Source organism: Phycodurus eques, chromosome 5 (genome assembly GCF_024500275.1).
Source record: "Phycodurus eques isolate BA_2022a chromosome 5, UOR_Pequ_1.1, whole genome shotgun sequence".
In the NCBI taxonomy this organism is placed as follows: Eukaryota; Metazoa; Chordata; class Actinopteri; order Syngnathiformes; family Syngnathidae; genus Phycodurus; species Phycodurus eques.
Window position 1 is genome coordinate 29,814,525 of NC_084529.1, and position 27,772 is coordinate 29,842,296.

A 27,772-nucleotide genomic window follows, 5' to 3' on the forward strand; every position below is an offset into this window, starting at 1 on the left:
GTGACAATTAAGGACTTTATCTAACATTCAACTTGACTGTGACAAGCTGAACACCGATGGAAACGTGACTTTAAGCATATGCCGCCGATGTTGAAGCAGTAACACTTTCATATTACATCACGCCAACATCATTTGCAGTGAACATTTGGGATTCATCATAGCACTTCAGACTGGAAAGCACATATTAAATTTAGTTTCAAACAAAGAAAAGCCTATATAAAAAAAGTACACTATCAAGACAGGTGCCACCACAGAAACTGCAGAGAAAGTTACAATTTCAGGTAGACCAATGCTATTTCTTGTTGTATAGTCTAGCTGTGTTATACCCAATTTCAGAGAGTTTCGATTTATATAGATTTGAAAAGTTTGGTTTTCATCTAGTGTCATGACAACGCTGCCTGAGATTGGTTTTGGTGCATATGTGGGTCACAGCATTGGGGATGGGGTCTTCAGAAGTGTGGATTCATTAGGAACTGTCAGTGATGGCGTTACTATTTCTGGAGATTTCTTGACATGGTTGAAGCAGTACAAATGTGAAGTAAAGCAGTGCTGACAGACACACAGGCAGGAGATGAAAAATCTCCTCTGAGGAAGAACGTAAAATTACATCATAGCACAGCAGGGCTCGAGCCCACACGGAAAGAAAAATAAACACTCAGGTCCTGAGCTCTTCACACAACTGACACAAATCGTTACTGCTATTTCTGTTATGCTTGAACACACACCTTTAAAACAGCCAAACAATATTATTACTTTTATTATGTACGTTATAGAGAGCAGAAAAACTGTTTCATCTTCGCAATTAATATCACCTAAAACTTTAAAACCCTGCATCAACACTTTAGAAACACTGTAAAGATTGATTTTTTAAAGCATTGTTAGTACAGAAAATGAAGGCCTTGACAATGAGGCAGAGTCAAGGGTATATAGAGATACCAGATGTCAAATGCTTGTTGCCCAGGGTAAGTGAGTGGAAACTAATTAGGTTGGCTTTTATGACAAATTAGTGGCTAAAAACCCGATCTAACCGATTCCCCTCTCAAGACTGCCTGTATATTGACATTTTTTTGCATTTCTCAGGTAACCACAGAACATGCATTACATATATGGCAATGTGGACTACCGGTTGATCAAATTCATGCACAGTTTTTACAATCAGGTCTTTCTTAGCAACTGTACAGGCAATGTGTGAAATACCATTTTAAAATTATTAACCGTTCTACAAGTCAAAGTTAATGAGTCTAATACATTATTCATTCATTCATTTTCCACACTGCTTATCCTCACTAGGGCAACGGGCGTGCTGGAGCCTATCCCAGCTGACTCTGGGCGAGAGGCGGGGTCCACCCTGAACTGGTCGCTAGCCAATCGCAGGGCACATATAGACAAACAAGTATTCGCACTCACACCTACAGACAATTTAGGGTCTTCAATTAACCTACCATGCATGTTTTTGGGATGTGGCAGGAAACCGGAGTACCCGGAGAAACCCACGCAGACACAGGGAAAACATGCAAACTCCACACAGGCGAGGCTAGATTAGAACCCAGGTCCTCAGAACTGTGAGGCAGATGTGCTAACCAGTTGTCTACCGTGCCGCCCTAATACATTATAAAAAGTTAAAAACGCTCTCTGAACACACACTTAATCTTAATGATCAATGGGGATAAACATTTCGTCACTCATGCATCTCACTAAATGTATTTATTTCTTTTATTGTTTTTACATTTTACGTCTCAAACTCAATCACTAATCTAAAACATTGAAAAGAACAACATTTTTGATCTCAAGTGACTATCATATCAAGTGGATATAGAACATCTACACACGTACATACAGTATATCCACAGATTATGTCATATACTGTATATTCACTAGTTGAAGACACGATTACATTGTTTTCCTTTGGGGAACCCTGAGTTTACTCATTTTGAAGAGAATTAGCTTTTATGCGTTGACCTCTTCTATATGAAATCCATTTTTTATAGTCTCAGAGAAATATCTTACAAAAGCGACATTTCCTTTCTGTTCATGTCCTTTGGCGATAAAGCAAATGAAACCATTTTTCTGACTGCTCACATCCTAACAGCAAAGGCAATAAAATGTCTTCTCTTAGGATCAAGTCATGCATAAATGACATCGGAGTCAATCAACAGAAGACTTGGACTTTGTCGCTATTACAGATAATATTTGAGTTCTGTCTCACACAAAACTATTTTAATTGCACAGAAGTAGTAGTCTTGCTGAAGCGCTACCTGGTTGCTCAGCAGCCTCCTTGGATGACGAGCAGAACTAATTTCAGGGCTCAATCTGCGTCAGAATTTATGTCTGCACATCGACTTTATGGCTCGGCAAAGTTTAAAAAAATAATAAATATATATATACATACACACACACACACACGCACACACACACACAGGAAAGCTTGCAATCACTAGTTCAAATAACCCACTAAGAGGCTTTCATAAGAGTCAGCAACATTTAAAGCCACCCACTTAAGGGTAAGCATTTGCACATCACAAGTACTATATGTTTATTGACAACAGCATCAGCAATCATAACAATATAACAATGAAAGGGACGCTTGCAATTTCTAAAATTACTACTTCACCACTTTATGATACCAAATCCAAGTCAAGTCTGAGGGATTGATTTAAAATTGTTTCACTTTCAAAACCAAAGCAAAAGGTTTAACCAGCAATTGTTGAAAAACCCTAATGGACCATTAACGGTTCCGTTTCTGTTTCTGCCTTTTGTCTCCATCTTCTGCAGGACTGTTTTGCCTTTTGACCATCTACACGTGACCGTAAACAAATGTGACATTTGGCTTTCTGCACTGCGGGGCATGTCACAACCAGTAAAATATGAAAATCTTGTACTTGTGCAAAGTGTCTAAATAACCAAGATAGAAAAACATGCAAAGACTAAAATTATGAATTGTACAATTCTTTTATCCATCCATCCATTTTCTGAGCCGCTTCTCCTCACTAGGGTCGCGGGCGTGCTGGAACCTATCCCAGCTGTCATCGGGCACGAGGCGGGGTACACCCTGAACTGGTTGCCAGCCAATCGCAGGGCACATACAAACAAACAACCATTCGCACTCACAGTCACACCTACGGGCAATTTAGAGTTGTCAATTAACCTAGGATGCATGTTTTTGAGATGTGGGAGGAAACCGGAGTGCCCGGAGAAAACCCACGCAGCCACGGGGGAGAACATTCAAACTCCACACAGGCGGGGCCGGGGATTGAACCCCGCTCCTCAGAACTGTGAGGCAGACGCTCTAACCAGTAGTCCACCATGCCGCCACAATACTTTTAAAATATTTTAAATTTCACGAAAGGCTGGGTTTGCTTCTTGAAAGAAATCTGAATTAACGTAACCAGCCTCACAAACCCCATCGTAATATCTCACCAGCCTGTAATTATTGCTGCAATAACTCAACTGTCAGTATGATCTGAATCAATTGCCACTTATCAGTAAGCAGACTGATGTTTGTGTGGGCTGCACCCACACAAACATTATATATGCAACTGGTGGTTGCTATGCTGTGATACTAATCTGTCACCATTCTTTCGATTGACAAGAGTGCAAATGGTTTCCTGTGACAGAAAAAAGATATACCAGTAACATATACTAGTAACATCTAAATATTATAAAATATTGATCTTGAAAGGCTGCATAAATGGACAAAAGCCTTAGGGAGAGGGGGGAAAAAAAAGCACGTGTGAGGGAAACATCATTTGTCATGCCAAATGTTCAGGTGCCAGACAAGAGAATTCAATTAATTCTGGTCGAGAGGACTTAGCAAATTGTCTTCGAAACGTCCTCATCTTGGAAACAGAAAATGGCGAGGAACCAATCAACAGAAGCACACACAAACAACAACATTAAGTTTGTCAAGATACATCAGCTTCTTCAGGACCAAAGCTGTACGTCTCTCTCACCTTAATCATTGGTGATTTGAATGTGTGGATTTAATCAAACCCTTCACCTTGAACATCAAAGCAGGCATTTAAGCGCCAAAACTGTTATGAAGTCTTCTCGATTTGGTAACATTTATATCTATGCGTCTATTTGTGCTCAGTAGGAAGGTGATCACTTCTTTAAGAGAAATTTGCCAATACATAAATAGTAGGCATAGCTTCTCAAGGCTTATGTAAAATATGACGCCACTTAAATGAGTTGAGGCTGACGTATGCGGTGACGTACCAATTCATTTCCAGTTTCCGGACATGTAATATCTGCGCAACTGTGTATTTTTGTTCTCCCCAGACACTTCTTAATTTGCCCCCTATTAGGGTATCTGAGCAACTAACTTCTGTATTTGGCAAAATAGAACGAAGCATTTCCTTCTGGCTCAGAAAAATGACGAAACCATATTGCAGGAGACTGGGACAAAGCACCCATAGGAATTTTAAATATCTACAATAAAATTTCTTTTGTTCTGTAACTTGTTTTTGTAAAAAAAAAAAAAAAAAAAAAAGGGGGCGGGGGGGGAGTCATATTCACCCAAGCCACTACAACTGACCCAATGCTGATTAAGCCTATCACCTCTTCTAACTTAATTCTTTTGTGTTTAATCTTTTATATTTCATGTCGACTGGCAACATTCCCCCACTGGCCCACTTGGCCGCAAATGACGCAACGGAAATGACTGACCAGAAATTTTACTAAGCAATGGGCGTAGCATGGGCTCTTGTTTTCCATTTGTAAAAAAGCCAACTCATCATATTATTTTTGCATTTCTGTAACAGAAAATTATCATAAGATTTACCGTGCAAACGAAAACAATAACTGCCGCAAACGAAGTCAACGTCTTTCCAAGGACTCCTTAGCTGCCCAACAAGATGCCTGACATAAATCCATGAAGTTCAGCACTTCACCACGCATGCACAAACGCAGCAATGACAGAGAATGTCTAACTCTGTCTGCACTGTACTGCCTGGGATATTGCTATTTGATATCTTCATGATACTGTACATCTTAAATGTTTCCATAGAGATGTCCATCTAAGTGGCCCTCTTTGCCTTTAAATTTTTGGCATGCTCTGTATTATTCCCAGATCCATATAGGCAATAGCAGCCAGTTGGTAAACGGGAGTACAGCCACACAAGCTTGCTAATCAGGTTTTTCCAAAGTTCCCAAAATGTCATGAGGGTTCAGCAGAGTTTACACAGCAACAAATGAGGGAATCAACCTTAGCCGGCAGCAAATCTTTTTGCCTGCACCCTATGTCTTGATGTTCATGCATGAAGAGCTTGATCTCTAATCACGGGAAAGGTTGCATTTATCTCCTGGACCGATTTGTTTAATTTATTTCCTTAGTTAAAGTCAGGTTGAGGTTTTGATCCATTTAAGGGTGAATAAAATCAGTGACCAACTGCTCGGTCTCATTTGTTAATATCAGATTTTCTGACAGGACGCATTCTAAATACAATCTAAATATTGCTACATATTTGCAACATATTTTTGACATGAACTGCCAAATATATGGGCAGCAGAAGGTCTGCCAGTCAAAGAATAATCATTTGAATAATACCCTGTCCTGAGGGTATTATTCAATTTTGCAAACAAACAACATTGCCGATAGACTTAAGTGGAAAGTTTATGTATGGACAACAGCTTTGGTTTCGATTTTGTGCAATGGACTTCTTGTACGTGTAGAAGTACATTTAAGAAGAAGAAATGAAAATGTCTTCTCTTGCATGCTGCTTATATTACATATTCATATTTCCTGTATCCACAATTGCTGCTGAAACAATGCAAATTTCCCCATTGCGGGACTAATAAAGGCTTTCTTATATTACAAATATGTATTAATCACAATAATAATAATAATATACTTTTAACCTGCCCACGTTCTGAAGTGACGTGTGCAGTGACGTACTAGTTCATAGCTAGTTCAGACGCGGCATCCTGTGTGGACGTTTATTATTTTATATTTGTATCTCTAAACAAGTATTAATTGGCCTGTTATTTTGTTGTTCAAAGTTGATTACTCTTTGTGAAATTGCTGCTCCAGCCAGACCTGTGTGACGTGTTGTTTCACCAAATCACTTCTTTCGATGTTTTGCAACTGCATAACGATAGCTTAGCAATTAGCATCATGCTTTCCCGTCTTTTCCTACCCACTCCTCGCCCTCCCTTCGTGATAACGTAAACGATATGTGTAAGAAGCATGGTAAGAAGTGTATCTTCTTCGCTACCATGGAGGCGATGATCAGTGACTTAAATTTCATTGACATCGGACGCAAAGAGAACTTTTGACACCACGGCTTGGCAGCCGGGGGAGGGGGCGTTAGAAAATAGCATACATCAGGCAGCTGTTTAATGTGGATGCTGGATTTTTTATTTTTTTTCCCCCCAATATCCGGAACAATCAGTGTTCCGCCCATAAGCGTCAACGTTCAGTGATTTCCAGAACAAAATACAGACTTTCCGTAACATTTGGCAGCTCTGCACTTGACACCTAAATCCTGTATGTTTCGTGAGTACTCTGACCCATGGCTCAAGATTGGTATACTTCACTTTCTCGAAGTGGGCCATGTCTGGCACGATCGGTCATGCACAACCACGTGCAATGTACTGTAAATATGCCACACAATTATTGCAATGTGATTTTTCCTTGCCAGTTCTTCCCAATGACTGGTACTTTGCACAACAGAAAAGAAATACAACCAATTGAAATATGCACAAGTGTGTTCACTGCATGTCCTACAATAAATGTAATAGCATCTCTAGCCAGTTATTCATAATACCATGCACAATTGAAATAAACAGAATGAGTAGAAATCCAGAGTTTAAGAAAAAAGAAAAAGAAATCCAACCCAAGCTTGGTCCTTCACATGCATGTAAGCAATATGTGTGTCATAATGCAATTTCTCAAAGAACCATCTTATACAATAGAAATAAACAGAATGCAGCGTTGTACATTAAAGGCTTCTTTATACTCGTGCGGACGGCGACCGCGCTTACGTCACTGTGGCTGTCTCGCGCGTAGTTTGCCTTTATACTCGAGCGCAACCCACGCGTGGCTGTTTTGAAAATTTACTGCAGTTCATCTCCAAGTCGGGGGGTGTCGCTACGGCTGGTATCGGCTAGGACGTCACATTTTTTGGGCCATATCCAGTAGCCGTTTTTACTTTCCTTTCAGTAACAAGGTACAAAGCAACAACAATGGCGACCGTGGAACAGTGTCTGCTAGAACAAATGGACGTAGATGACCAGATGATAGGTTTAATTATGCTTTAAAATCAATAGAGAAGGCGGCGGCGTAGGGGCACGCTGAATACGTAACATTACAGCATGTGACTAAAACGGACCAATCACGAGAGATGATCTCCGCGGCGTTCGACGCGCAGCAACAATTTTTGCCGTGTGCACGTCAAGTGACGCAGAGGGGCCGCGCGGGGCAATTTGTCAGTCACGTGATGCAATGCGGGCGTTGTCGGCCGCGGGAGTATAAAGAGGCCTTAAGTAATGGCCCACCTAAATGGGTCAGAGCCAGAGGGAGAACTCATTAGAATTGATTTAAGACCAGCGAGCAGTCAGTGTTAAAGCAACTTAACTGGTTTAAGAAAACCATTAAAAAGACATTTCATGTTTCCTAGCAGATGTTTTAAAATAGAGAAAACAACCGTTTATTTGGAAATGTCTTTTTATCCTGATCCAGTGAAGCTTATTCCAGATGAGCCCAGAAAGTTCACTGATGAATGATGCAATAAACCAGCAACTGTTTATACCAACTGTTCAGTGAGGAAAAAGCAGTCAAATACATGCAGCGCTTTTACAAGTTTATTAGACCACCACCAAATGTAACATTTATACCACAGCATTAAAGCATTTGTAATAAGCCAAATCTCTTCATGTTTATATAATGGTTAATACACCAGTAAGTAGAAGCTCTTAAATTGAACAAATATTTTTAATGACTTTGAAATTTGGGAAACTCCAATCATTTCATGTATTAAAAATACCTAGACCCAAATCTGCTCCTAATGTCCAAAGTTAGTAATTTAACAGATATTTTAGTAACGGCTAAATAACAGGGTATTTCCTTTCATAATGAGATCTAGTGTGAGTTGTAAATACAATTTACAGACTCCATTCTTATAATTTTTGAAAAATGTCAACATCAGAAATAGTACCTCCAAAATATCAGCATTAAGCATCACATTATGTCACGAGTTGAAATGTTAGACGAGAAATACACGACGCTCTGGGCGAAAGGGGCTGATGGCCTTGTCCAAATGGCAAAACGGGAATATGATACCACTCACTCACTCATACAAACAATGATCCGCACACACACACATTATACATGGACACACATCATACATGGACCAAGAAAGCAATGACCCGCAAGTACAGCAACACAAACTGACAAAGTAATTTCCAGTGATCGTTGGTCCTTGAAGGAACTACATTGACTTACTGATTGTAGATATGGGATATGAAGTGGCACGCTGGTGCAGGTATCTTGTAACAAATTTCCGGTGGTGTCCACAATCGATCACCTGTCAATCAAGATGAGCATGTTTTAAAATACTCAACTGGAAACTAATCACAAAGCAGTAAATAAATAAATGAATAGAGCAAGCAAACATAAAACAAACAAAGGGCTGAAACTATCGGTTATCTTAATAATCAATTAAACTGTCTATCATTTTTTTTTCTCGATTAATCTATGAATCAGACTCGAAAAAAACTTTAATTTCCATCTCTTTATTCAAAAACAGGACATTATTTCAAATTTACAGTGCAGAAAATGCACAAACAAACTGATTGTGATTCAGTTACTGGTGTGGTCCGTAACAGCCGTCCAAAAAAATGGGTAAAGCTGTTGATCATTGTTTTCCAAAGTAAAAGCATATGTTTGCACATGTTTTATTTTGATTAAATACAAAGATAATCAGTCATTTCATGGAGGGCAACAGATATGACTATTTACTTTTGAGAGGCTGAAATACAGAGGGTTCGGACAATTTTAAGTTAAACGAGTGCTCTAAATCTCTCGATTATCAAAATAGTGGTCGATTAATCTGATAATCGATTACTTGTCGATTAATTGATTAATTGTTGCACCTCTAAACAAAAGTACAAGTTGACCAACATGATAAGAAGTGGAGGGATTATACAAAAACAATGCCAAATCCGATTTGTAGACAGCTGGACCTACCTGAGGAGGGACATGAATTTCCAAATATACAACACAATATTGTCCATACTGGTTTGTCACCACTTGCTTTAGTGTCTTCCCCCTGCTAGAATTAATGACTTGGGCAGGCTACAGTTGCAATAAAAGTGGCAGCGTCATATAAAGCAGCATATGGTCTGAGCTTTGCTAATCTTGTCCACAGGAAAAAAAAACATGCACATCTGTTGGAGGGTCATTATTAAAGCCACAGTTAAGCTTTCATTGCAGTCGGTAGGGAATTAAGAGGCAAGATGCCATGAAGAAAGTGATCCATGTCGGCTCATACAAAGACTCCCTACAGACAAAACGCAAGGCAGCATAGAAACATGATTCTAAATATAGGCCACTGCACACTTGAACTAAATTATTTTTAAAGTATTATTTGTTTCAATCCTAGCAATAACTCTTGTCATGCCTTTTTACATTTAAGTGGAAGCCTCTGATATTGAAAACGGGTTCTTGTAACAAAGAATGGATATATGTGAATGCATTTGTGGGCAATGGCACCTCAAAACCTTTCACTCTCTTTGGAGGGGTTCAGACACCTTTACACAAGACCATAAAATCCAAGCACTTTAAGGATTTAAAATATTTTGAAATGTTTATAAACTTGAAAAAGCAGTTAACTGCTGTACAAGAAGACTTAAAAAAACATATTCAATAGCATGATGCTTAAGAGTAATCATTCAAAAATATAAAGAAAAAGCAAAACTGTTGAACGCTCAGTGAGCTGAAGTCTGGGCCGAAGTCTCGAGGTCTTTAGGTCGGCATTTCAACATGCACAACAATAGTTCGAAAATGTTAATAATATTTTGGTCTAATTTGGAATTTTACAATTTAATGGCCGTTCTTCAGCGGTTCCACTACATTTATATAAATATTTGCTTATTTCCACATTTTTGTATCACATCATAAGATCTGGTGTTGACCTAAATAAATTAAAATGTTTTAAAGTGCAGGTTTATGGTCATATGTATCACCTAGCAAGTGCACTATTTATCCACCCAAACAGCCATTGTGAAAGTAGTCGTCGTGTTTTCAAGCCAGTTGAGACCTTACACGCAATGCACACCATTGAATTTTCTTTGCACCCTTGCCTTTGAGCTGCTGCATAAATAATACTCCCCCTGTTCCTGTTGCCTCTTTATTATGATACATTTTAGACCACAAATAACCATAAAAGTACAATAGATGGAGCACGATGTGTCATAATGGCCAATGTTATGAATTGAAGTTGGAGGGGGGGGGGAAAAAAAAAAAAAAAAGGGGGTCACCATCTGCTTTGGCTACAATTTCAAGAATATTCAAAGGACCTGAGGGACGGCTTAAAGCCGTACGATGTGCTGCTATATGCCTCATTGCCTTGTCACTAAAAATGCATAGACACATCACCCATCATCGACATATGCTTATGCTTAACCCTTTGCCGATTAGTGGAAGGACTTTTAGCTAAAAAAAAAAAAATGTGCATGCAATCTGTGAAAAGGTGTTGATGTCAAGAAATAAAATAGAAGAAACCAACTGAGAACCACTGGTTATTACTGATTAAATATAACCCCTAGAGGCTGTGAAGCGTATAGGGATCAGAGCAATCGGATTGAACGTGTGTTGCGGTGATGAAGAGATCTCATTACTACAGTTTTCTGTCTATCTTGGCTTTAACCTCATTTTAAGAAATGTTTGGGCTAAAAATAAAAATAAAAAAGTAACAATCCATGCATTGTTCCGGGCCTTCAGTAAACAATGACTTGAAAATACAGTGGGTACAGAAAGTATTCAGACACCTTTAAGGATCCACTATCTGTGTCAAATTGCCAGATTCAAGAGAATGTGGAGAGTTTTTTTTTTTTTTTTTTCGTACAGTACAAAACTTGCTACACAGCTTCCATTGAAGCATACATTCATTTGGTATTAAAGTATCAGAAATTCACCAAAAGCTTCCATTGAAGCTGTAATCTCCTGTTTCTCGAGCTGGGGGACTTAAAGTTTTCACTCTTTATTATATTGCAGCAATTTCCTAAAATAATTTAAGTTATTTTTTTCCCCCTCATTAATATACACACAGCACTCCATATTGACAGTAAAAACACAGAATTGTTGACATTTTTGCAGATTAAAAAAGAAAAACTGAAATATCACACAGCCATAAGTGTTCAGACCCTTTGGTTAGTATTTAGTAGAAGCACCCTTTTGAGGTAATACAGCCATGAGTCTTTTTGGGAATGATGCAACAAATTTTTCACACCTGGATTTGGGGATCCTCTGCCATTCCTCCTTGCAGATCCTCTCCAGTTCTGTCAGGTTGGATGGTGAATGTTGGTGGACAGCCATTTTCTCTCTAGAGATGCTCAATTGGATTTAAGTCAGGGCTCTCTCTGGCTGAGCCATTTAAGAACAGTCACGGAGTTGTTCTGAAGCCAGTCCTTCATTATTTTAGCTGTGTGCTTAGGGTCATTGTCTTGTTCGAAGGTGAGACTTCGGCTCAGTCTGAGTTCCTGAGCACTCTGGAGAAGGTTTTCGTCCAGGATATCCCTGTGCTTGGCTGCATTCGTCTTTCCTTCGATTGCAACCAGTCGTCCTGTCCCTGCAGCTGAAAAACAACCCCACAGCATGATGCTGGCACCACCATGCTTCACTGCTGGGACTGTATTGGACAGGTGATGAGCAGGGCCTGGTTTTCTCCACACATAGCGCTTAGAATTAAGGCCAAAAAGTTCTATCTTGGTCTCATCAGACCAGAAAATCTTATTTCTCTGCCAGGCCACTCTGCCATAAAGCCCCGACTGGTGGAGGGCTGCAGTGATGGATGACTTTCTAGAACTTTCTCCCATCTCCCGACTGCATCTCTGGAGCTCAGCCACAGTGATCTTTGGGTTCTTCTTTACCTTACTCACCAAGGCTCTTCTCCCCCAATTGCTCAGTTTGGCCGGACGGCCAGCTCTATGAAGGGTTCTGGTCGTCCCAAGCGTCTTCCATTTAAGGATTATAGAGGCCACTGTGCTCTTTTTGTAACCTTGGCCAGATCTGTGCCTTGCCACAATTCGGTCTCTGAACTCTTCAGGCAGTTCCTTTGCCTCATGATTCTCATTTAGTCTGACGTGCGCTGTGAGCTCTAAGGTCTGATACAGACAGGTGTGTGATTTTCTTAATCAAGTCCAATCAGTATAATCAAACACAGCTGGACTCCAATGAAGGTGTAGAACCATCTCAAGGATGATCAGAAGAAATGGACAGCACCAGAGTTAATATACGAGTGTCACAGCAAAGGGTCTGAATATTTATGGCTGTGTGATATTACAGTTTTTCTTTTTTAATTAATCTGCAAAAATTTCAAAAATCAATTTTTTTTTTGGTCAATATGGGTGCTTTGTGTACATTATTGAGGGAAAAAAAATTAACTTAATTGATTTTAGCAAATGGCTGCAATATAACAAAGAGTGAAACATTTAAGGGGGTCTGAATGCTTTCCGTACCCACTGTACATGTAAATAGATTTGGATCAGAATTGGGTACTTGGGCGTGTAGTGGGAATACAGCCTATCAGACAGCATGCTGTGTTGTTCGTTTGCCATTAGTAAGCTGTAGAGCTGAATGAGGGTTGGGGGGGGGAGTGTTTTGTAACTCACAATACCAGATCGCAAATTGGACCATCGGCAACAGTAATATGGTGATGCGGCAATTAGGAAGTGTTATAGGGGGAAAATACTACTTGAAAAAGGGGAAAAAAACATTAAGCGGACTTCAATAATTCAATGCAGTACTAACTACTTTAGTTATTGAACGTTTACATTTTGAAAGCCAACTTCAGGATGGACGGAGCCACACCCATTCACCACAGTCCGGTGTATGCGCAACCTACTTCCGCATTCGGCATAGCGGGTAAAAGCACTTTATCCTGCTCAGGTTAATGGCGAAGGAGACCATGACATAGCACCCGTGGGAACTTTGAACATCTAGATGGTCTTTTTTAAGATGCCACCACAGAGCTACCAAAGATGACAATAGCCGATTTTACACTTCATTCACATTTACATATTTTTATATGTACATGTATTTAACTTTTGTCCAAAGACATCAGCCATAAAGACACTTGTTTAGCAAGTTCGGCTTTAAACAATCATGTCATCATTTTTTGTTATGCTCGTTTATTTTACGGCCCCACCAATATGGGTTTTTTTTTAGGCCAATGCCGATACTGATATTTGGGAGAAAAAAATCTGATAACCGATTGATCAGCCGATTAATTTTTAAAGTATATCATGAATAAAATAGCTTCTGTTTTTGGTCCCCCATATATAAGGATATAGTATTTCTCCTTAGAATTACAAAATTAATGGCAATTTTCCATGATGTTTTGTCCATGTTCATAAAATAACAATTTTGTATAGAACACACAATAAAATACAAAAATAATAAAAACAAAACAAATATCCAGTGGTCCCCAAAAAAAAAAATATCGCAATCAAAATGTGTGTGTGTTATGCCAACATTGAGGCAGCTAATAAGTTAAACAGTGGGTTGCACTCTTCCACTGATGGTTTTTAGCGTTTATTTTAGCCTTGAAACCAACGAAAGAGCTGATGACAGATTAAAAAAAAAAAAAAAAAACTGAATTTCCTTTACCATACTGGAAAGAAAGCAGAAACACTACGCACTACAAGATTAACATTGAGCTAAAACGTCACCAAAGGTCATACTAGTAACTTTATAGCACAATGAATTGGGACAAAATTCACAAAAATGCCTCTCAGTATCACAAACACTGACCTCGTGTCTCATCGGTAAGTAGGTCAAGGAATCAACGTTTAATTAATTAAATAAATAATTCATACTTAATTAATAAATATTAAGTCAATTGGGTTAGTTCCACACACAATGCCTTAGAGTTCCTAGGTTTGATATTGATACTGGTAATAAAGAACCCCAAGTAAAATGTTAATTTAAGTTTATGCTTCGGGCTGCTAAGGAAATAGATGTTCATAATTTGGACACCATTTATTTAAACCATGCAAACATTTTTGACCCCGCCCCCGAAAAGAATCAGAATCGATTTTTAAACAGAATCATTCATTCCACATCAATGCTTCTCCGTTGGAGTGATCAGAAATGTAAAAAGCCATAAAGCTGCTTCGTGCATGTTATGATTGGCGCCTGTTTGACCCAAGCCACCATCTTGAGTTGATGGGTTTGTTGTGTTGTTTCATTGCATGCAAAGACAGAGACGTGCATTGAGGGCAATATTGTTGAGTGTCTCTTCTCATTCGGAAAACGATCAACAAAGTCAAGAGTTTAGTCTTTCAGGTTAGTGTGATGAAGGCGTTTGGTGAGGGAGCTGTAGCATTGCTTAACGGCTCTGAGGACAAGTCATGACACACCTGTATTGCAGAACAGCCTCTCACCATGCATCATGCATACCTCCTGCTCGCTCGCTCGCGCGCGCGCACACACACATTCATATACGTGTGTGTAAAGGGGCTGCCACCAACAATAACAAAGCAAATCAACAAATCGAACAACTTCATAGCGAGGTCCTCAAAAACCTTAGTAGCTAATGTTACCCATTATTCTAATTCATATCAGTAGGGCGGGGTGTCACGGCGCTGCAGTACGTTTGACCAAACAAACAATCGAGTTCATAAGTCTCCAACACAGACTCAATAGTCGCCTTTGTGTATGGCTTGTGTTTGACATGCATTGTTTTTTTCTGTTTTTGTTTTTTGAGTTGCCGTTCGGTTCTTGAATTGGATTTAAGCAGGGGCTTCCGACGCTTAACTTCGCCCTGCAATGGTAGCCCACTGTTGGACATAAACTTCAACGCCACATCATCTAAAAAAAAATACCAAAAATACATATATAGAGACGTAATTAAGCTATCTCACATGCTCTTGAAGTGAACCGACTTTATTCTAGCTAGCAGTCACAATGAGACGTTCGCGGGCGCAAACAATACAAAAAAAAAAAATATATATATATATATATATATATATATATCGCTCAAATCACCGTAAAGTACACTGGCCTATGCAAGAAGAAAGAAAAGTAACTTACGGTTTGGGGAGCATCGCAGAGCCTCGAGTTTCGTTGAAGGGAAACGGTGGTCGTTTAGTGCAGCGAGTGAGCCCCGCAGACAGTGAGGAGGAACATCGTTACGCTCCGAGCTTTCCCTCAACACCACTAAAGCGAGCCACGAGCTCGCGCTTCCCGTAATAACCAGAGCTCGCTTAAACAACCGCATGAAAACAAACCGTAATATACACAAGAGCACCGCTACAGAATATTACTGGCCCCATACATCGTCCATGTTGCTAAAATGGCCTCCCGCTTGTCAGGTCAAGCGTCACTATCACTGTAAGAGCCTATGATGTCCTCATCAGAATCACTCTGTCATCATGAAAATGTCGCAGAATAATGACAGTCTGAGGTCTTATTATAAGTGGTCAAACATTTGCACACATACCAGGACAATGACCAGTCTCTTAAATGTGTTTCCTTCATTTTATTTTTAAAAAAAGTCATTACATTACATTATTTTCTCTGCTAACTACAGTGTGTGTCATAGGTGGTAAAATAATACTAAATCCATTTTTTACATGGTTTTATTTTCCACAACAAGGTATTTGATAATATGAATCATTTTGATCATATTCTGTTTTCATAATCATATTGAACATTTTGGGCGGCACGGTGGACAACTGGTTAGCACATCTGCGGTTCAAATCCTCGCCTGTCTGGAGTTTGTATGTTCTCCCTGTGCCTTGCGTGGGATTTCTCCAGGAACTACATCCCAAAAACATGCATGCTAGGTTAACTGAACTCTAAATTGTCCGTAGGTGTGAAAGTAAGTGCAAATGGTTTATTTGTGCCCTGCGACTGGCTGGCGACCAGGTCAGGGCGTACCCCACCTCTCACCCTGAGTCAGCTGGGATAGGTTCCAACACAACACGTCCGCGACTTGCGACCCTAGTGAGGATAAGGGGTACGGAAAATGGATGGATTGATACTGAACATTTTGCATGTGTCCTTGAAGTTGCTGTCCACCCTGTCATTATAGGGTAACTGTCGCTTTAAGAAACCCTCTGATGTTTTCAGGGACATTACTACCAGAATTTTGTTTTTCAATGGAGGCTAAAACAGTGGTTGTTGCAGAATAAATATTTCCTGAAGTTTTGTATTTTTCATAATAGTATGTGTGTAGTTCGATGTTGTTAAGCTTAACATGTCCACTTTGTCGTAGTGAAATATCAATTTATAGTGAAATATATTTGTTAAACAGTACACATTCAGCTTGCTAACACTTATTATTATTATTATTATTATTAAGAAGAAGAAGAAGAAGTACTTTAATTTCTCGTGTATAATGCACATTTTTTCCCGTAAATAATTGTCAAAAGTCAATACTGCGCATTATACTTAGGTATCGGGGCAAATGGAAAAAAACTTTCACAATTTAGAAATGTATGCCGCCATCTAGTGGTTATGAAAAAGCTGTACACTTTAATTCCAAAATCCCACCGCCACCTAGAGGTTATGAGAAAGGTGTACACTTTCATTCTAATATGCCACTGCCACCTAGTGGTTATGAAAAAGTTGTAGCCTACACTTTCATTCCAATATGACAGGGGTAGTACGTATGACTGCATATATGTACAGTTGTGCTCATAAGTTTAAATACCCTGGCAGACTTTGTGAATTTTTTTTTTTTTTTTTTTTGTGACTGATGACTGAACAACAACCATCATTCATTTCTTTATGTTTATGTTTTGTTTAATGATCATGCTTTTCTGAAATGCTTGACCGTTTAATTTGAATCCCATTAAAATAAAATTAAATATGGTTCACCTGGTCATTCATGTTTTCTTTAAAGAATTGTACCCATCTTAAAAAGTCTGCCTGCGTGATCAAACATATGAGCACAACTGTGTTTTTTAATTTACTAAATAAAAGTTGGGCTGTGAATTTCAAAATAAGAGCAATTACATTTTTAAAAAAGTATTACGTTCAAATGAAGTGCTTAACTTCAGAATTATTCTTTAAAAATATATCTAGATATAGATAATATTTCATGTTTTGATCATATGGATAGAGAAAAATCATGCATTTTAAAAATGCATTATACATAGGTAGAAGGGTTTTCCAGAATTTTGAGGTCAACTTTGGGGGTTCGTTTTATACTTGGGTGCGCATTATACACGAAAAATTGCGGGGTAATATAAGAAACTAGAACTAGTGAGCTTATCTGGTAACTACAGTACATTGCAGTTGCAAACTCGTTTTTATTGTGGTTAGTGACTGTGCTTCTCACCACTACAGAACAGCTGCTCATCTTTCTGTTGTCCCATTTTCTCTTCCTAGAGAAAATGGCAGTTATTTGTCTTCAATCACCTTTGTAACAGCATTAGAGAGACTTGGTTAGGTGTTAATAAAACAAGTTCCTCAACTTTGAACAGAGGTGCTGGATTAGTGTTGGGGGAAGAGACTCAGAGGATTCACAGGCAGAAGCAAGATTGCAGAGAACAGGTGGCAAAAGATGCGTACAGTTTGCCAGTGGGATAGGACACCGTGCATTAAATACAGTAGGACAGCTCCTTTCAGATTGCAACAGATAAGTTCAAAACAGTATTGTGAATATGAATTCAATCAATATTTGATCACATTTGTAATGTCTGTGCACAGACAACCTGTATCATCAAGGCATCGGTGGTCCGTCACGGACACAGTTGTACTTCAGGACATTGTGATGGATGGCGCAGTGTTGAAAAAGACCACTTCAGTATGGGGAACGGGAATTAAATCTCATGAGACCAGACAGCAAGGCCCAACAGCCTTTTTATATTCTCCTGCAGAAATATTCTTCAAAGGAAACAGCATTATAGGGCAGTCGTGGCCAAGAGATCAAGATCATCGCTTGCCACCGTGGAGACCACGGTTCAAGTCACCACTCGGCAGAAGAATGTGGGCAAAAAAAAACAAAAACAAAAAAAAAACCTGCCAGCTTGACAGAGCTTGAGTGGATGTAGCAACGTACCTAACATCCTGTGAACTGACGGCCATGGTGTCCTTGAGCAAGACACTGATACCCAGAATTGGACCTTGGGTGCTTAAGTAGCCACCTGCTCCAGTGCGTTCCACTAGTAATGTGTGTGTTTGCTGCGTCCAATACTATAGCGATGGGTAAAATACAAAGAAAAAATGTGTGCACGTGTTCTTGAAGAATAAAGATGATTCTTAGGATTCTTGTTCAATTCCTGTTCTGATTCTTCTTCCAAGGCAGGAAATTGATTGCTTAATGTGAGTACGAATCGAATGGTCCAACAGGCAAAACTACAACACCTTGTGTGTTTTTCACTTTTCTTCAAAGGAATTTATTTTTACATTTCGGCATTTAATTCACTTGAAGCTCTCGGCCAGCTCCAGAAATGTAAAAAAAAAAAAAAAAAAAAAAGCACAATCCATTCATCTTCTGTGGACCTTGTAATTATTTGTTATTGAGTGACTTTGGGTGAGACGCACCCTGGACTGGTCACCAGTCAATCGCAGACCTTCAAGCAAGACCTCAAATTTTAATCACCAATGATCAGAGGTCCACTTTTGTTTAGATCTGTACTTTACTGAGTGGATCCTAATAAATGGTCATGAACATACTGTAGGATACAACACATACAGTAGAACCAATTTTAGATACAGTCAATCCAGTTGTTATCAGCTTTATTCCATACATGCTACGTCCTCAGCTAATCCTGTTAGACATCCCTTCCTCTCATTATCAGCCTTAAATTCTCTGTGATGTTTTTAATGGATAAGATATCCCTTGCATTTGGTAATTCCACCTCCCGCCCCAAAATAGGATCAAGAATCCCAAATTTCTCCTCCTCCAAATCCCGCGACACCCACAAGGAAGCAGGATGTTGTTGGTGTTTTAAGCGCAAGATAGCAAAAAGCCGCATCTTCACTTAATGAAAAGAATTATTTTGGGCTGTCGCCGGAGGGAAACCCCTCATCAAAACAGGAAGGTTGTAGAAAAATCAATGGGCACAGTTACTTCCTGAAAGGAGGAAAGAACAAGCCAATAATACCGGCTGAAAAATGGCTATGCCGATACTGTAAACACAGGAAGAGATGAAAGGTATTTCTGGGAACAATAACGTCGATGGAGGCGTCGTGAAGTGTTATATGATATCTCTACAGAACCCCAGAGAGCCAACCTTTACATTATGATCAGTCTTAAGGAATTTTCAGTAGGAGCACTACATTATGATGGGAGCTAAAGAGTGAAGAGGCGAAACAACTCATACAGCTGAAACCAGGGGCCTCATTTATCAAAGCGTACATACACACAAAAGCTGAAAATGATATACAAAACAAAAAATCACACCCATCAAACCATGTGTACACACAGCTGTAGGACATTGATATTATAAAGATCATTATGAAATTGATATTATTATGATTATTATGATATCACGTTCACCGGACATGTACGATTATACAATCTGGGTTCAATTCATCACCTCACCAAATGCGTGGCAACATTTGGTGTCTCCAAAATGTGCTTGAGTGCACTGTACGTTCTCCTGGCTTCTTCGGCATTTCACTCATCCATCTCACCAGCGGGGGCCAAAACATTGCGCTTGGCGGGGAGTTGTTCTTTCTCTTTCTCGATCAAGCCCGGATTTGTTATTTTAGTCCTAAAATTTTATTGCTTATCCCCCCCCCCCTTTCCACTTTGAATTTGTTCTGCCATAAGACACACCAAACACAATCGTTTAAACACGACTTGGGTTAAATATCAATACTGTAAGGAACAAATCGTAAAAGACCAACACATTAAACATTGATAGGTGTGGATGTACGCAGGACGTCATGTGTGCAGGCCTTATGTGTGTTGTAAATCAGCAAAGTGCTCATAGTGGTCCCTCCCCACGGTTTCTTGAAGATCATTGACAGTCCTTGAGAAATAGCGCCATCATTCATGATACCAAAAAAAACGCTTGTGTGATTATGTTTCTTTGATTAAGCTATTGTCAATGAACCCCCCAGCAAATAGGGAGACAAACGTGGTTTATTGTTCATTGGTTTCTTTACTGTAAAGGTTTGACTTAAAACAGACCAGCTCCTACCAGGTCTGGGGTCAGAGGTCATTGCCAGGGAGACTAGGCATCCACGCTACAATAACCTCCCAGATTCTGACTATGATTCCGATTTTAATTTTGCTTTTTTTTTTCTTCTCCTCCCTGACAGTTTTTGTGGCATTTCTATTTCTCCGATCCATGCCAACACTTGCCAAAATCTGTTTGGGCATTTCATGTCAACGGAGGCACCCAAGTAAAGGTCAAACAAAATTTAAAGGTCCCATATTTGGGCTATTTAGACCTCCATAGAGTGACTCAAACATGGACTTAGTGTAAAAGTGTCAATTTCATTAAAAAAAAAAAAAAAAAAAAAAAAAAAATTCCTTGGTTTTGTCATACAAGTGTCCAGAAATGATCCCTCTGACAGATAGTTCTGTTTGACCTAGTTTTGTATCGGCTTTATCCAGATTTGGCTAAGACCGCTCCCTTTCCTCTGATTGGTTGTCTCCCTAGATGATCAACTTGTGAGAGCACACGTGTTTGTCATGTCAACAGCGCTGGCTCGGGAGCGGAAAAGGAAGACGGAGCTCTTCGCTAGTGACGTAGATAAGCTCGAGCAATTCGAATGACCTGATTTCAGGTCTTTCGGCAGAAAAAACGTCTGAAACTCAAGCATGCGTGGACAATTTTACTTGATATTTCACGTTTACTGAGGCACCATAGAGCCAATATAACTTCCAAATACTAGAAAAAGTTGGTTTGGTAAAATACGGGACCTTTAAAACAGTTACTTTAAAAGCCCAAAATGTTTTGTAAATTGCAGTATTCAAAGTTTTATCCAATTATGCTCAGCCAAAACACTAATGGCTTCCGTTAAATTAGGTTATTTCTACTAACTATGGCAGTGGATGCACGGAGGAGGATTTGAAAAGTATCAAAAATGAGATGAATGAAAAGAAAGTCATTACTTTGGCAGCATATAACCCAGATGGAATAGATTGTATACTCCAGGATGAAAATGTATGGCTTCCTGGATATGGCTGCAGGTGCGTCACCACAATATTTAATCACGAGCTAATACAATCACTGCATGTAAACTCGGAAGGATGTCATCATTATGTCAAGCAGGTAATCAAAACGTCAGCTGCAGGAACCAAAAAGCTTCCCGTGCTTGTGTAAAATTCACTTGTTTGCCTCATTTACAAGTATTACGAGATCTGAAACATTTTGGCAATAGCTGTGTTTCTAAAATTTCCTCAATGCTGTAGTGCTTTACCTTCTGGAAAGGAATAACATTTTCGATACATTTCTCATAATGTCATGATTTGAAATACAATGTGCGGTATTACAAATGCATTTGCGTGTATAGAAATAAAAGCTCTTATAAGCGTGTTGAGCTTTACTCACCTTTGTACTTTTTACAGGGCGATACCCTTGACCACTTTTACGACAATTACTAATAATTATAATAAATTGGTTTCATATAGAGCTTTTCTAATGATACAAAAATGCAAAAAAACTATTTAAAACTACAGTAGCAACATTTCTATTCATACAACCTTGATGAATAAAGATATCTGTAATTTAGTTTCAAGTGCAAATGCTGAAAACATTGAAAAAATACAAAAATAGAGGAGAGGACCTATCTTAGGTCTACCCATGGTTGTCGTGAATGGATGAAGACTGGACCCAAGAGCAGGTGGAGGCTGAGTGGTTGTGATGAAAAGTTTATTGAAAAGGGAAATGGAGATGGTCCTTGGGGCAGAGAACGCATGGCAGGCAGTGACGAGGACTTGTCAAGGGACACGGAGGAAACACTGAGGACAAGGAAAAAGTGGAATTGCGTTGCTTACTTGGCGACTGAGAAGCTGTTGTACCACTGAAGAAGCGTCAATACTCTGGTGAGGATTTCCAGGGTCAGGCAGGCTTAAATGCAGGTGGTAACAAGGGCTTAGTGGTGACAGGTGCGCGGCCGAGGAAGTGCTGGAAAGAGAGAGAGGAGGGGAGAGAGAGAGAGGGCGAGAGGGTGCAAAGCGCCCCCCAGGCTCCAACAATAATACTGCAGGGCAGCTCACAACAATGGTCCGGGGCAATAGGCTTGATAATGGCATTTATGCTCAGTCATATAGATCACTTCTCTCCCTCTAGATGGCTAAAGGATTGAAGTGATAGTTGCGTGGGATCTTGAGAGACACAGCTTCAGAGCATTATTACGACTCTTTGAATACATATGTGATCAAACGACTGTATATACGAATGTAACAACAAAATCAAACCAAAAAGCTGATTTGAAACGTTTTCCCCCTATTATACTTGATATGTAAATTGGTCATCAAGAGGGAGGGACGAGAGAAAAAGGCATTTTAGGTGGTACTTGAGCTATTGGGTATTTTAAGTAATAATTAGGAATCACTTTTACTTCAGACGACAGAAAATGTCCGCCAATTTTGGAATGACCCATAAACCATTTGATTTTATGAAAAAGCACTGGTAGAAAAGTGATACAGACAGGCGTGTGTTCGATTCAGTCAGTTTCCAAAGAACCACCCACTGAAGCTTTCCAGTGCCCCAGCCGCTTCACACTCAGCTGCGAACTGCTCCAGTGAGAGTTGGAGGTCACGGCTCGATGAAGCCAACAGAACCGCATCATCTGCAAAAAGCAGAGATGCAAGTGAGGGAAGAATGGTACGGGAGATTGACAGGCGGATCGGTGCAGCGTCTGCAGACTTTGTATCGATCCGTTGTGGTAAAGAAGGAGCTAAGCCGAAGGACGAAGCTCTCGATTTACCGGTCGATTCTACGTTCCTACCCTCACCTATGGTCACGTACTCAGGTACTCAGTTACTCAGTTACTCAGTTACTCAGTCAGGTACTCAGTCTTCTTCCCACGTTCCAAAAACATGCATGTTTGGGAAACAGAAAACTCTAAACTTGTCCAAAGGTGTGAATGGTCCTTTGTTTCGGGGCTACTGTGTGTTTGCTGTGATTGGCTGGCGAACAGTCCGGGTTGTGACGCGCCTCTCACCCAGTCAGCTGGGATGGACCCTAATGAAGACAGGTGCTCCGGAAAATGGATTGCGGCAGAGCCCGAGTATAGCAGCCTTATTTTGACTGCTAAATACTGGTAATATCTGTCCTAAATGGCCAATAGAAAATACTATGATAATAGATAACATGATAAAAATGCAATGCGAAATGTCATTTGCAGTCATGTAGCTCAATTGAATCAAATGTCCACTTTACATTCCATAATCCATTATGTCCCCTTTACAAACCGACTTTTAAATGTTTGGTTGTCTGGTTGGTGCTTGTCCGCCCAGGAAGTGTGAACTTAAACAACCAACTAAATCTTTTTTTATCTGCCTGTTTTTTAAAAACACTTCTGCACTGATTTAAAATACAACAACCAAGATTGTATAGTAATACAAATTGTATCTGTTAAAAATGCTAATTAGTTTGCAATAAAATAGTCTAACCACTTTCCCAGGCGGACTTTAAGGGACAAATGGGACATGATAACGCACTACGTTGTAAAAGTCACGATCAGCAAATTGAGTCGTGAATAAAAACGTGCAATATTGACAACCTTGTGAGCCTTGAACGCGTCTATGATAGGCCTACTGACAAACTCAGGTTACCTAAAGCATTACACTGTTGTTGTGTTACTCTTATACAGTGTACTGGATATTTTTCTCCTTCGCAAGTGGAGGTTGAGTGAGACGTGCTGACACTCGTGAAATATTAGCAGCGCCGCATGAAAATATGACGGTCCTGTGGGGGGGATCCATTGTAAGAGCTGACTTCTATTACACTTGCCTTCAGTGCTCTATTGATGCAACACCGACACACAAAGTCCATTTTCTGCACAGCCCCCATCATCTAGCATAGGACAATTATTTGTCTCATGCAGTTATTTATTGACACGGGCAATTAACAACTGAAATGTACCACTTAGTGTACAGTTAAAACAACAGTAGTCCTTGTGTAGAGGCCACCACTGATTTCTTTCAGGAGACAACGAAGTTTAATTCACCTCACCGTTTCCTTTCAGTGCCGTTTTTACTGTAAAGCGGAATAATACCAGCTTGTACAGGCAGTGTAAAAGGGGCGCCCGCGACCCTAGTGAGGAGAAGCGGCTCAGAAAATGCATGGCTGGATGGATGTAAAAGGGGTTTCTGGTAAACCTCCGAAGGCAGGAAATTATCTGAGCGTCTTCATCCCCATTATTTCATGCCAGCATTGTTTATACACACATGGACAACTTTGTTGGTACCCTTCCATTAAAGAAAAAAAAACCCACAATCGCCACTTAAAAAAACTTGAAACGTATGAGACTGGAAGTTGCTGACATTCTTATTGACAAGCCACGAGGCTTCTCGGACAAAGGGCCTCATTCACGAACAATGCGTATGCACACATTTGTGCTTGAATGTTCTTCTTTTCCTTACGGCTTGTCCCGTTCGGGGTTGCCACAGCGCGTCATCCTTTTCCATGTAAGCCTATCTCCTGCATCCCCCTCTCGAACACCAACCTTCTTGCCTAACGACATCCATCAATCTTCTCTTTTGTAGCTCTCTTGCCTGGCAGCTCCATCCTCATCACCCTTCTACCAATATACTCACTATTTCTCCTCTGGACGTGTCCAAACCATCGAAGTCTGCCCTCTCTAACTTTGTATCCAAAACATCGAACCTCGGCTGTCCCTCTAATGAGCTCATTTCTAACCCTATCAACCTGGACACTCCGAGAGCGAACCTCAACATCTTCATCTCCTCCACCTCCAGCTCCGCTTCCTGTTGTCCCTTCAGTGCCACTGTCTCTAATCCGTACATCACGGCTGGCCTCACCGCTGTTTTCTAAACTTTGCCCTTCATCCTAGCAGAGACTCTTCTGTCACATAACACACCTGACCCCTTCCTCCACCCGTTCCAACCTGCTTGGACCCGTTTCTTCACTTCCTGACCACACTCACCATTGCTCTGGACGGTTGACCCCAAGCATTTAAAGTCCTCCACCCTTGCTATCTCTTCTCCCTGTAGCCTCACTCTTCCCCCTCCACCCCTCTCATCAATGCACATATATTCTGTCTTACTTCGACTAATCTTCATTCCTCTCCTTTCCAGTGCATGCCTCCACCTTTCTTGCTGTTCCACCACCTGCTCCCTGCTTTCACTGCAGATCACAATGTCCTCTCCAAACATTATGGTCCAAGTGGACTCCAGTCTAACCTCATCTGTCAGCCTATCCATCACCATCAATCAATATGTTCTTACTTTAATTTATTCTTACTCTGCGAACAATAATGCAGGATCAGTTTTCGAAAAAACGTTAAACACATTACCCAAGATGCATAAAGTACTGAAACTGCATCAATTTTATGGAAACTGTAAAGATAATAATTAAAACCAGGATTTTGCTTACGACTTGACAAAATGTCCTCAATCACTGTGAAATGGACACTTCTCCATCATTCACTTACAATCTTGAATGTATAATTCAACACTTCATGTCCAATACACAATATGAGGATATAAGTGAAACAAAACATGCGTCTTTGCTTGTTTATTGCAAGATATTAAGAATTCCAAATAGGAACAAATAAATAATTACCTGTAAGTGATGGATGAACCGTGGTTCCATTCACATACGTATTGCCAGAGATGGCTGAGTTTCTTATTATAGCAGCCAATCGCTCATCCTGTGGAGTGAGAGCAGCTGGTCCTTGTCCTTATCTGGTTTCCTTCTTTTTTCTCCGGTTCCATATCCTTTTCTTTGCATCCACCTTAATATCAACCCACTCTTTCTTTAATTGAGCCACAGTCTCAGACCTCAGGTGACACTACATTGACAGCCTTTGTGATAGAGAACCAGGTATCGTTTGTGTTTGCCATCGACGCGCCAGTGAAAACACTTCAAAGAATTGTGGTTTTCCCTGCCTGCACATCGGACATGATAACCTCAATCTGAACTTGTGCTCAGAATAAAAACATTTCTACGCATTTATTAGTGAATGGGGCCCCAATGTTCTTTTGACGATTGTGGGGTTTCCTTTCCTGAACAAAAGGGTACCAATTTACCAAAAATGTTGCCTGAAGCAAACAGCAGGCTCAGTTTCGCTCTGGGGCTGATTTGCTACATCTGGCAAATGTTGTCTTGAATCTGTGCAGGTTACAGCGGCGGTTTCTGATATTGGTGATATGGGCAGTGTAACATGAATCCCTGCCCCTCCCGTTGTTGGTACATGTGAGCAGTCACTGCCTGACGACTTCCCCCCTTGTCGAGAAGGTCGTCTCTTTACGACATTTCCGGGTACTGAGGAAGGATGCAAAACGTGCTTACGGAGAGCGGCTGCTACAATACTGTACGATCCAATACGATATCGCGTTTACGGGAACTCCGCCCATTATCGACAAATTCAAGGTAAGGTTAATACATCACTATAGCGCTGTCTTGAAATGAACGTTTGCAACCAGCTATGACAGTGAGGAGCATCCACAATTGGTGAACTAAATAATATCATATTATATATTTGCTACTGAGGCAGATATCTAGCTAAATAGCATGGCCAACACCAATTTGTTTACGCTTAGATTAGTTCACAAAGTGGAGAAGAACGTAGGAGTATCTCCTCATTTTTTGACATTTGACTTTTATTGTTGAACAACATTTTGATTTTATTAATAAAACGCTTACTAATGTGCCAATGAAGTGCGTTCAATTGATGTTTTTTTTTTTTCCATTTACCCAAAGAAGTGACTTTTGGCTTTTCTCTGTCACATTTCAAAATAGTACATTTTAAGAGTTGTCATTGCAATATTGTGATACCGTAAAACCACTTTATAAAATCTGGAAGTGTGTACCCCGCTATAGCAACACTGGATTTTACTTAATTGTATACTACGGGTCCTAAGGGTTCTTCACAGGTCTCTACTGACACAGGTCCTTACTGACTAATTGTCTTCTTTTATCCATCCCTCCATCCATCCATCCACTTTTCTGCTTGTCTCGATAGGGGCGAGTCTACTCCAGATAACTCGGAGGGAAAGGGACTACGCCATGTACTGATCGCCTGTCAGTCACAGGGGCAAAGCTGCATTAAGTGGGAATTGACCCCACAGCAGCTGCAGAAAAGTCAGCTCTGTGAACTGCTCCACTTCCAATGACCCCAATGTGGTCTCCAACTCAGGAGGTCAAAGAGAAAATCTGTACTTGTTCCTTTTCAGTACTCTCTCACTCAGTGATAATGGAATTAATGGAGGTTCACTTTGTGCTTGGCTGTTTAGCATGATAAGTGCAATGTGAAGCGTATTATTTTAACACAGCCGCCCTGCCTCATGTATTTTTCCATCATTTTAATGGATAATACACCGCCTACACACTGAGAGTTTAAGCTACCGGGCCCCATCTTTGACATTTTTTTGTCAAGATGTTGTTGCATTTGTCAAAAGGTCTACTCAGGGTTTTATAGTCACGCTGAAGTGTAACAAACATGTAAATGATT

General features: G+C 40.1%; 1 protein-coding gene across 3 annotated transcripts in view; it reads right to left on the bottom strand.

The window, feature by feature from the left end:
* Positions 1-15,554, bottom strand: part of LOC133402462 (tumor protein p53-inducible protein 11-like) — a 35,992-nt gene extending 20,438 nt beyond the window's left edge. Inside the window, exons 1-2 of one of the 3 annotated variants that reach the window (XM_061676192.1) lie at positions 15,251-15,341; positions 8,441-8,522 (exon numbers count right to left, since the gene is read on the bottom strand). Coding sequence is in view for 1 of the 3 variants with exons in the window: in XM_061676191.1 (XP_061532175.1) it covers positions 15,251-15,437 (187 nt within the window). In the remaining 2 variants the exon portion in view is untranslated. Of the gene's footprint in view, positions 1-8,440; positions 8,523-9,184; positions 9,256-15,250 lie in introns of those variants that run through there. The other 2 variants (XM_061676193.1, XM_061676191.1) reach the window with 2 other exon arrangements.
* Positions 15,555-27,772: the final 12,218 nt, after the last annotated feature.